The following is a 12,364-nucleotide window of genomic DNA, read 5'->3' as shown; positions in this document are numbered from 1 at the left end:
ATTTTGAATTCAAGGCCAGCCTGGACTAGATAGTGAAGATTTGTCTCAAATACAAATTTCTTCTTCTTGGTGTTCATGAGCATTCATAGCATTCCAGCCTAGCCAAAAAGTGAAAATAACTGTTATACCAAATAAAATCTGATATATAGTTAAATATTTTGGCAATAAATAGCAATGATATGTGCTATAATATGGATATGTGTGGAAAATTATGTTGAATGAAAAAGTTGGGCAAAAAAAAGACAGCATATTGTATGATTCAATTGTATGAAATATTCAGAATAAGCAATTCTATAGAAGCAGAAAGCAAATTAGTGATTGCCAAGCTCTAGGTTAGAAAAAGGAGGATGGGTAGGATATAATACACAGTAACTACTAATAAGTTACAGAGGTCTTTGGGGTTTAATGAAAATATTCTAAAAATGATTGTGGTAGTAGTTGTATAACTCTGAATATACTGAAAACAACCACAGACTTTAAATGTGTGACCTATATGATCACAAAAAGTATGTAATTAAAGCTAATAAAAATTTGTAAAAATGGGGTTAGTAGTGTAGCTCAGGAACTCTGGATTCAATTTCTGACACCAAAAAAGAATCTTAGAAGTTTAGCAGGGATATTTGTAAATTATAACCAGATTACTTAATTACAAAGGTTAAATATTACAAAGAAAAAAATTGTAATAGTTGATTGAGGTGAAGAGTATAAGAAAATTCATTAAATTATTCCTATACTTATTTGTATTTAAAAGTTCTTAAAAGTGAAAAATGAAAATTGGATAAACATATATACAATATATATGTATATATGGTTCTTCAGTTCTTAAAACATATATTTTGTTTGTTTGTTTAATTCTATTGATACTAGGTTAAATGTCACCAGTACTGGCCAGAACCCACAGGAAGTTCATCCTATGGCTGTTACCAAGTCACTTGCCACTCTGAAGAAGGAAACTCTGCCTACATCTTCAGGAAGATGACGCTATTTAACCAAGAGGTAAAAAAAGCAGGATCTTGAGGCTGGAGATTTAGCTCAGCGCCATAAGCACCTACCTTGCAAGCAGGCAGTCGTGAGTTCGATCTCTGGTACCGATAAAAATGAAAAAGACCAAAAAAAAAAAAAGCAGGATCTTATTCATAAGAGCTCTTGTATTCAAGATCGATTTTGAAAGTTGAAAATACTTTTAATCTGAGTGCTAATTTTTCAGCACTACAAAATTACTGAGCTGTTTGTCTAGTTTAATAGGATACTTTGAAATTTTATAAAAAATATTCCTGTGTCATAATAAATGCATTTCCATTCTGCCACTAAATATGAGTAGTCAATGTGAAAGGAATCTATAAATAGTACTTACTAGTATTTTGCCTATTCATAGCTATTATCAAAGAATATATTTGGTTATAAAAAAACCTTTACTCCAAGTACTTCCAGTAGAATATTTAGGTATGACTGTGGAAATAGAAAAAAACAATTGAGAGGTGCCAGTTTTTTTAAAGAATAAGGGTTAGCAACTTCACAATCACCTCAGTATTAAGAAAGAAAAAATCATAAGCAGCATCTTCAACAAAAGATAGGTAGAGCTTTCTAACTGCCAACTCTTAATTCTACTGAGTCACTCCCCTTGGCTTCCGAAACTGAAAATGGAACCTGATTAATAATGATGACTCAGTGTCCCTACTGGAAGATTTATAGAGAAGGCACAGTGCTGCTAGTATTGACAGGCTACTAGAGACTATGCTCCACATTCATTGCCCACAACCAAATATTCCTTTGCCAGCCACTTGTGATTTTGAAAGGGGCCAAAAGAAGAAGCAAGTAATTACTGGAGAACAAACAACACAAGCTGTGAAGGCCCAGTCCTCTCCCACCAAAGGTTAACCCTTTGAAAATACCCTATTCCAAGGATATGCTTCCAGGAGACCAGTGCAACATGCCTTTCTGATTGCAAGGAAAGGAGCCAGATTGTGCTTATTTAAGAAAAAAGAATTTGGCACTGAATGATGCTAAAGTGACAAGAGTTTAAAAGCTAAATTTCATTTAAATGAAAAGGGATTTCAGGCTTGGAAACATACATTGTATAGCTCATAGTCTAATGTAACAGATCAAGCCAAATAGATAATGAAAAATGACTTTATAATCTCAGAAAACCTGTTCTTGAGTAGTTATGGGTAATAACAGATATTCTCATGCAGTCTTTATAACGTAAGACTGTCAGCTCATAGAATTATAAATGTCAAATGAAGAAACTGAGACTGAAATTATTGCATGCCATAACCAGAAGAATCATGATTTGAGTCAATATATATTTAAATCCAGTGCTCTTAGTCTCTTCATAGTACTAATCCTTGGCTTGATATTTTTATGATCTCCTGTGTGTGTGTGTGTGTGTGTGTGTGTGTGTGTGTGTGTGTGTGTGTGAGTTACTACGGGTTGAACGTAACATGTTCTCACTGAGCTACCTCCCCAGCCCTTTTTTAATTTTGATGCAAGATCTCACTAAATTGCTAAATTGCCCAGGCTGGTTTTATATTTGTGGTCCTCCTGCCTCTCCCTTCCAAAGTGCAGGGATTATTGGTATGTACCACCATTTCTGGTTCATCACCTCTGACTTTTAAACTACATTTATTTGAAGAGATTTTTTTTCCTAAAATCTCATCCCTGTCTTATCAGAGTTATCCCAATTTTGATAAAATAAAAAATGGGTTTTTTTAACATTCTTGATCACCTAGCAGTTCTTTAATCTTTAAGCCCTTCTCTGGATCTTAATTTAATTTTGCCTGTTTAATTTATTACTGTCTTAAAAACGCAAGTAAAGAAATTAAGATATAGAAATGATAGTGATAATAAATAGCCAATATTTAAATATATACAAGTGTTTCTATAAAATGTTTTTTTAGCTGGGCATGGTGACGCACACCTGCAGTTCCAGCACTGGATAGTCTGAGGCTGAAGGGTTGCCTTGAGGTTAAGGCCAGCTTGGACTATATAATGAGACCCTATCTCACAAAAATCAAAGTAAAATAAAAGTAGGTGTCTTTCCTTTTGTTAAAACATAGGGTTTTAGTGAATTTATACAGGGGTATAGTTGTTTTTCTTTCCTTCTGAAATTAAAATGACATGAGTACTACATTTATTTGTAAAGATAATTCCTAAGTCAAAGTGTATAATTTTTCTTTTGCACTTAGAAAAATGAAAGTCGTCAACTCACTCAGATCCAGTACATAGCTTGGCCTGACCATGGTGTCCCTGATGATTCAAGTGATTTTTTGGACTTTGTTTGTCATGTACGAAATAAGAGGGCCGGAAAAGAAGAACCTGTTGTTGTTCATTGCAGGTATTATATTTCTTGTTGTCTATGAATGAATAACTGACACAATATGTCATATTTTAAATAGCGTATCACACATATATTATTTTGTCTTTATGTTGTAATTGTCATTGATAATTAGAACTCAAAAGCTAGGGGCTGGAGATTTAGCTCAGTGGCATATGCGCCTGCCTTACAAGCAGGCAGTCGTGAGTTCGATCCCTGGTACCGATAAAAAAAGAAAAAGAAAAGGACAAAAAAAAAAAAAGAACTCAAAAAGCTGTGCTCTTAAGATAGAAGGCAAAGAGAATATTCTAACATAACATTTGGCAGAGATAAAATGAGAGATAAATTTATGAGAGATTATGAGAGATAAAAATAATAGATATTAATGGGGTATGGTGGTGATGCACACCTATAATCCCTGTGTTTGGACAGACTGAAGCAGCAGGGTCACAACTTTGAGCTTAGCCTTAGCAACTTAGCAAGACCCCATCCCAGATATTTTTTTAAACTTTTTTTTTTAAAGGGCTGTGAATGTAGCTTAGTACGAAAGTTCTGGGCTAAATCCTTACATTACAAAAATAAGATAGAACAATTCCACTGATTTTTAGAAACTTTTCACTTTTAATATCTGAAATTAGAATGTAATAGAATGTAATTTAGACCTGATAAAATAGTATTATAGATTGTCTCTGGTGCTATAACAAAATACCTTTAATAAAGTAATTCATGAAGAACGAAAGTTTTCCTTGTAGTTCTGGAGACTGGGAAGTCTGAGTTCAAGATCCTACAAATAGGAGGTCAGGTGAGGGCTGCTGTCTGCATCCAAGACAGTAATTTACTGCTACAACTTCTAGCGCAGCTCTGTGTTCATAGGGCAGAAGGGTTGAAAGGGACTGGAACGTAAAACCACTCCTTAAAGCCCTTTTTATGTTTTTATATGTGTCCTAATGCCCTCTGCAAGGGCTCTACCCTCACCAATTTATCACTTCCTATATGCCCACCCAACATTGTCACATTGAAGATTAAATTTCAACGTAGGAATTTGAAGCTCTAATATAGGCAACCAGCTGGAGACTCTCTCCTTACCTGTGGTGCCTCTTGAAGATGTTCTGTGAGTACTCCCAAGGGCTCTACGTGAACGATGGTAGACTACTGTTCCTTCCCTTCAAACCCAGGTGTCTCTTTTTTTCCCTGAAAGAACTGTAGCCTTCACTGCCACTAACCCAACAGTTTAGAGCCAAGTTGTTTCTTCTCTAACTTAAACTCATGGTTAAGTGTTATATTTAGAGGATATATTGAGATATCCTTTACCTTTAAACTTTCTAGCACATTTGAAGAGATTTTCAGATCATCAAAACAGATGATACACTACATATTTGAGAGGCAAAATGGCAAGAATGCAAAACAAACACATTTGTCTATTTCATTTTCCTGTCTTCAGTAGCAACTATATTCATGGTTAAAAGTTACCCAGGAGTTCTTGACTATTTCAGTGGGTAAGTTTATTAAAGTTGAATTTTGTTTAAAGTATTAACTTGGCTGAGCAAGGTGGCACATGCTTGTAATCCTAATATTTGGAAGGCTGAGGCAGGAGGATTGCTGCAAGTTCAAAGCCAGCCTGGGTTACATAGTGAATTCAGGACTAACCCAAACTACATAGCAAGACCCTGTCTCAAAAATAAATAAATAAATAAATAATTTAAAGCATAAAATGTTGTCTTTTACATATTTGTTAATTTATTATAATTCTGTTATTTTTCATTGTTAAGGGAGATTCCTCAAGTAAATACTTATAACTCTTCATAAGTTGACTTACAGAGAATAGTTAGAAAACATATATTCTAAGAAATTAGAGAATCTAAAAGAAATGGATAGCATAGTGTGGTGGTGCACACCTGTACTTCCAGTACTTTGTAGGCTGAGGCAGGAGGATTGCTGTAAGTTTGAGGCCAGCCTGGGCTATGTAGTTAGTTGGAGGCCAGACTGATCGCCAGAGTGAAACCTTGCCTCAAAAAGACAAAAAAAGAAGCAAAAATTTAAAAAAGAAAAAAAGATAAATTCTTAGGCACTTGAATTATCAGAATTGAACCAAAAAGAAACAAAAATTGCTGAACAAGGGACAGGAATATAGCTTAGTGGCACAGTGCCTTCCTGGCAAGCAGAAGGTTGTGAGTTCATTTTTTAGTACCAAAAAAGCAAAGAAAAAAACAAAAATCCCTGAACAAAATACAACAAAGCAATAAATTAGAGTCAGTAATAAAAACCCTACAAGCTAAAAAAAAGCTCCATGAATGCATCACTGAATTTTACCAAAAGTTAAGGGAAAAACTAACACCAGTACTCCATAAATTCTTCCATGAAACAGCCAAATGCATTCCTTAAAGCTAACTGACATTATTCTGATACCAAAACTGGACAAGAACTCGATAATAAAAGAAAACTATAGGCCAGTTTCCTTAATGAAAATAGATGCAAAAATCCTCAACGAGATAACTTGCAAACAGAATGCAGCAAATCATAGGGAACATCATGCATCCAGATTGAGTTGGCCTCATGTTAGAGATAGGAGAGTGGCTCAACATGTAATTCAGTAATTACACCACATAAACAGAAGTAAGGGTAAAAATACATAATCATTATGAAGGATGCAGAAAAAGCCTTTGGCAAATTCCACTATCCATTCATAATAAAAAAAAAAAAAAAACGGATGAAAATTGGTATAGAATGACCTTCCCTTAAACCGATTAAAAGCCTGATGACTAACCCATTGCCAACATCATATTAAATGGAGAAAAACTAAAAACATCCCCCCTAAAATTATGAACAAGTCAAAGGTTTCCATTCTCATCACTCCTATTCAAAATTTTGGTTAGAGCAATCAGGCAAGCTAAAGCAATAAATGCATACAAACAGGTAAAAAGAAGTCAAACTGTTTTTATTTGTAGATGAAGTGATTCTTTATATAAAAGATCCAAATGCCATCAGAAGACTCTTAGAACTAATATAAAAAATTAGAACTCTTAGAACTAATACACAAAATTTAGCAAAGTGGCAAGCTTAAAATAACACAAAGATCAGTAGTTCCTATACATTAACAATGAACTCACCAAGAAAGAAATCTGGGAGGGGGGAGGAGAAATGCCATCCATAGTAGCTCTACATAAGATTTAATATAGCCAAGGAAGTGAAAGACCTTTATAATAAAAACTGTAGTACCCTGAGAAAAAGTTTGAAGGGGACATTAGAAAATGGAAAGATATCCTGTTTGTCAGTAGACAGAAACAATATTGTCAGTGTAATCCCAGTTAAAATGCCAACAGCACTAGTGCTCCACAGAACTAATAAAAAAAAATCCTAAAATTTGCATAGTAACAGAAGAGGCCTAAAATAAAGTATCCAAAGTAGTCATGAACAACAGTAACATAGCAGAAGGCATTATAATGCTGGCCTTCATGTTATACTTTAAAACTACAAGGATAAAAATAGCAATGCAGGGGCTCGGGATTTAGCTCAGCGGCATAAACACCTGCCTTGTAAGCAGGCAGTCGTGAGTTCAATTCCCGGTACCGATAAAAAGGAAAAAGACAAAAAAAAAAAAAAAAATAGCAATGCACAAAAACAGACATGTTGACCAATGGAATATAACCCCAAACACGTTAAACTATGTGGTTTTTGACAAATAGATCGATAATATATGCTGATAAAAAGATAGCCTCTTTAACGAAGATTGTTGGGGAAACTGACTATCCCTATGCAGAAGAATGGATCTAGATCTTTCACTCTAGATCTAGATCTTTTACTAAAGTAAAATCGAAATGGCTCAAAGACCTAGTATGAAAAAATATATACACTGAATCTGCTACCAAAAAAACCCTGATAAAACTTTTTGAAAAGATAGGCATAGACAAATGCTTTCTGAACAGACCCTGAATTGTACAAGATATAATATCAAGAATCAGCCAGTGGGATTATATCAAATAAAAAGTCTTTTTAAACATCAAAGTAAACAATAGAATAAAGAAACAGCCTACCAACTGGGAAAATATTTTGCCAGCTACTACATTCTTGGACAAAGGACTAGTACAGAACTCAAGTAATTAGACCACCAAAAATAAAAGACCCAGGTGATAAACGAGCAACTAAAGTAAATACTTTGAAAAAGTACAAATGGCCATAAATACATGAAAAAATGTTCAGCATATTTGGCCATCAGAGTAATGAAAATCAAAACAACACTTAGATTCCATCTTCCTTCACTAAGAGTGGCTGTTATCAAGGGCTCAAAAAGAGTGCTGTGAAGGTTGTGGGGGAAAAGGAATCCTTGTTCATTGTTAGTAGGAATGTAAACTGGTACAACCACTGTGGAAGTTAGTGTGGAAATTCTTCAAAAATCTAAAAATAGAAATTTCATTTGACAAAGCTGTCTCTTCTGAATGTCATCCTCAAAACATTGAAGGCATATTACACTGATACATACATACTTATTATATAGCAGCACAATTTATAATAGCTACATTATAGAAATAACCTTTATACCCATCAACAGAGGAAGAGATAAAGAAAACGTAGCATACATACACGATGGAGTCCTCTTTGGCCATAATGAATACATTTGAGTTATTTAGGAAGATACATGGATCTTGAAACCATCATGCTAACTGCAATAAATCGGAGACGGTAATATCCATGGCTTCTCTAACATAAGAAATCCAAAATGTAAATAATTTCTGAAATGAAAGAGAGATGGTAAGGAAACTCAGAGGTAGATTCTGTGGAGATGTGAAGGGGCTCTGGGAAAAGAAGGAGAGGAAAAAAGGAGAGTAAAAGTGATTAAGAGACAATAAATATACATACCAATTCCCCAAGATGCATGTTGTTATTATATATCATAAACATATACTAATAAAAAGAGAGCTATGTAATAAAGGAAAAAAGTTGGCTCATTACATAATTGTTATTCTGTATTATGACTCATTTTTCTGCCAAAAAGTCACAAGAATTTTAACAGAGTATTGTCGGTAAGACTTACCGATCATTTTCCTTTTTAGTGCTGGAATTGGAAGAACTGGTGTTCTTATTACAATGGAAACAGCCATGTGTCTCATTGAATGCAATCAGCCAGTTTATCCACTAGACATTGTAAGAACTATGAGAGATCAACGAGCCATGATGATCCAAACACCTGTAAGTACTATATTTCACATACTCATGTGTGTGCTCAGCATGATGGCTTTTATTATCAGTGTATATTCTAAATCATATTGTTATCATTTAAATTCCTTACCAGGAGCTAATAACCCAAGCACAGGGGTGAACAAACTTTTATTTATGAGCCAGTCTGATAATAGTAAATAACATATAAATCTGAATTGTAAATAAAGCTGTAGTGGAACCCAGGCATGTTCATTTATGTAATATCTTTGGCTGCTTTCATACTACCAAAGCAGATGAAAAAGTTGTAACAGATACTATACTGTAATGGCTTGCAATTTCTAAAATAAATAATATCTAACCTTTTACAGAAACAGTTTTGCCAGTGTGTGAGTGGTGTTGCATGTTAAATCTCGAGTGTTAAAACCGATGCAAAGGAACTTGCCTTGTATTACTTAGTCAAGTAGAATGTTCAACTAGAGAATCTTAATGGGCCTGTTTTCAGTCAAATAGCTGTGATGAAATCCCTTTTCAGTTTTACACCAGAGCTTAAATTGAAACAGCAAAAACAAAACCTGGAAATTAAGCTATTTATTATATTTTCACTGATTCTTAATGATGCTCCAGGAATCAAAAGAGAAATCATAGAATTTTAGAGTTAGTGTTAAGGTTATTTTTTTGGATTAAATCACTGTGAAAAGTTAGATTGTTAGAGGAAGTTAGATTACTTGAAACAGAATAACAAATGTTTTAATAACCGCCTGCCATCTTTTTTCTGTAATTATAGAAATTTTCAAATATACTACAAAAGCAGGCAGTATAATGTAATTAATAACTTGTTTAGTACTTACTTTTTTCATATTTCTTTTTTCATATTTGGAGAAAATCTTAGGTATCATACCATTTTGTCCATGAATATTTTATTTTTTTCTTTTTGAAAAAATTTAAAGAAAGAAACAAGAGGAAACTAAAAAAACAAAATAGAAAAAACAAGAAAAAAGTAGAATACAGGATTCAAAAAAATTAACATCCTAAAATTGCTACTTGATAGATTACATATTGTCATCTTAACAATAATTGTTAAAGTTAAAGAATCAAAGCATAAAAAGTGGCTAAGCCCTCAAACATTGACAGTGCACTCTCTTCTGTTTAATGATCTAATAGAAATTTAGTAATATGGTCATCTATCTTACATACTATACATACCGTTATATCCTTTAGAGCACTTTCCTTCCCTTTCACTTTTACAATATCTGTTATACTTTTTGGATCCCATTATTCTGTCAGTTCTTATTATTTTTTATACTAGAGAGACAATGTGATGTTTACTAATGTCAGTCTTGTTTATTTCACTAATGATGTTCTCAAGTTGCCTCCATTTACCTATAAAGGCCTCAAGATCATCCTTTCTTATAGCTAAATAGTATTGCATTGTATAAAAATACCACATTTTTTTCATCCACTCTGCGGTTGATGGGCATTTTGGTTGTTTCCAAGATTTAGCTATCACAAATTGTGCTGCTGTAAACATAGGTGCATATATATCACTGTGACATGACTTTTTCAATTTTTCTGGGAAAATACCCAGGAGAGGAATAGCTGGATTGAATGGAGCTTCCTCCAATCCTAGTTTTTTGAGGAATCTCCATACTGATTTCCATAGTGGTTGCACCAGTCTGCACTTCCACCAACAGTGGAGCTGTGTTCCTTTTTCCCTGAAGCTTCCCCAACATTTGTTATCAGTTGATTTCTTGATGGCAGCCATTCTTTCCAGAGTGAGATGAAATCTCAGTGCTGTTTTAATTTGCATTTCTCAAATGACCAGTAATGGTGAACGAATCTTCATATATTTATTTGCCATTTGTCTATCTTCATCTGAGAAGTGTGTGTTCATCTCTGATGCCCATTTTTGGAGGGGATCTTTGAATTTGGGGGGCTTGATGTTTTTCAGTTCTTTACATGTTCTGGATATAAGTCCTTTGAAGTATTGTTGGCTAAAGTTCTTTCCTATTCTGTGGGTTTTCTTTTCATTTTGTTGGTGACTTCTTTTGAAGTGCAAAAACTTTTTAGTAATATGAGATCCCAGTTCTTTGAAGTATTTCCCGTGCAGTTTGCATTTTGTTCATGAATTCTTTGCCTACCCCAATGTCTCCAAGATTTCTACCTACCTTGTTTTCCAGTAGATTTAGTATTTCTGTTTTAATATTTAGATCCTTGATCCATTTTGACTTTTGTTTAGTGTATGGTGATAGGCATGGGTCTATTTTTAGTCTTCTGCATGTGGAAAGCCAATTTTTCCAACACCATGTATTAATGAGGCTATCTTTTTTCCAGTGAGCTTGTTTAGCCCTTTGTCAAATATAAGGTGGCTAAGTATCTTTGTAGTTGTGTTTGCATCTTCTAATCTGTTCCATTGATCCTCAGGTCTATTTCTTTGCCAGTACCATGCTGATTTTATCACTGTGGCTTTGTAGTATAGTTTCAAATCAGAAATTGAGATGCCGTCTATCTTGCCTTTGTTGTCCAGAATCGCCTTTGCTATTCTAGGTTTCTTCTGTTTCCAGAAGAATTTTAGAAATATTTTCTCTATATCTATAAGGTATGTTAATGGTATTTTGATAGGGATTGCATTGAATTTGTATAACAGTTTTGGAAATATGGCCATTTTCACAGTGTTGGTTTTTCCCAGCCAAGAGCAAGATATATCCTTCCATTTTCTAGTATCCTCTTCAGTCTCCTTTTTTAGAGTATTATAATTTTCAGCATATAGGACTTTTACATTCTTGGTTAGGTTGATGCCTAGATATTTCATTTTTTTAGATGCTATTGTCAAAGGCAATATTTCCATAATTTCTATCTCGGTGAGGTTTTTGTTTGTGTACAGGCATGCTATTGATTTTTGAGTGCTGATTTTGTATCCAGCTATGCTGCTGAATATGTTTATTACCTCTAGAGTCTTTTAATGGAGTTTTTTGAGTCTTCTATGTAGAGTATCATGTCACGTACAAATAATGGTAATTTTACTTCTTGATTTCCTATTTTTATTCCTTTTATTTCTCCCTCTTGTCTGATTGCTCTGGCTAGTATTACCAGAACTATATTGAATAGGAGTGGTAATAGTGGACATCCTTGTCTTGTTCCTGATTTTAGAATGAAGGCTTTCAGTTTTTGTCCATTTAATATAATGTTGGTTGTTGGTTTGTCATAGATGGCCTTTATGAGATTTAGGTACATACCATCTATTCTGAGTTTCTATAGGGTCTTTATCATGAAAAGATATTGGACTTTATTAAAAGCTTTTTCTGCGTCTATTGAGATGATCATGTGATTTTTATTTTTGGCTCTGTTGATGTGATGTATTACATTTATTGATTTGCATATGTTGCATTCCTGGAATAAATCCCACTTTGGTCATGGTGTATAATCTTCTTGATGATCTGCTGCATTCTATTTGCCAACATTTTATTGAGAATCTTTGCATCAATGTTCAACAGTGAGATTGGTCTATAATTCTTTTCGGTTGCATCTTTCTCTGGTTTTGGTTTCAGAGTAATACTTGCCTCCAAGAATGAGTTAAGGAGGACTGCTTTTCTTTCAGTTTCATTGAAGAGTTTAAGGAATATTGGCATTAAATTGTCTCTAAGTTTCTTATAGAACTCAGCTGTGAATCCATCAGGACCTGGGCTTTTCTTTGTTGGTAAGTTTTTAATCACATTTTTTATTTCAGTAGCTGATACTGGGTTATTCAAAATTGCTATATCTTCTTGACTGAGCTTTGGTAGTTCATGTGTTCCTAAAAATCTGTCCATTTCCTCTGTGTTTTCCACCCTATGTGAGAAGAGATTTTGAAAGGAGGTGTTCATGATTTTTTGAGTTTCCATGGGATCAGTGGTAATTTCC

At 34.0% G+C, this 12,364-nt stretch overlaps 1 protein-coding gene across 4 annotated transcripts in view; it reads left to right on the top strand.

Annotated features, from left to right (window-relative positions):
• The window catches only part of Ptpn4 (protein tyrosine phosphatase non-receptor type 4), a 181,110-nt gene that overhangs the window by 154,732 nt on the left and 14,014 nt on the right, over window positions 1–12,364 (top strand). For all 4 annotated transcript variants that reach the window (XM_063258934.1, XM_063258935.1, XM_063258932.1 and 1 more), the window contains 3 exons: window positions 868–996; window positions 3,186–3,334; window positions 8,362–8,497. In XM_063258934.1, the coding sequence (XP_063115004.1) occupies window positions 868–996; window positions 3,186–3,334; window positions 8,362–8,497 (414 nt within the window). The remainder of the gene's footprint in view (window positions 1–867; window positions 997–3,185; window positions 3,335–8,361; window positions 8,498–12,364) is intronic.

Source organism: Cavia porcellus, unplaced genomic scaffold (assembly GCF_034190915.1).
Source record: "Cavia porcellus strain 051 isolate PalLab524CR breed Dunkin Hartley unplaced genomic scaffold, mCavPor4.1 scaffold_12, whole genome shotgun sequence".
Lineage (NCBI taxonomy): Eukaryota > Metazoa > Chordata > Mammalia > Rodentia > Caviidae > Cavia > Cavia porcellus.
The sequence above is the reverse complement of the archived record's forward strand: the minus strand, read 5'-3'. Positions and strand labels throughout refer to the sequence as shown.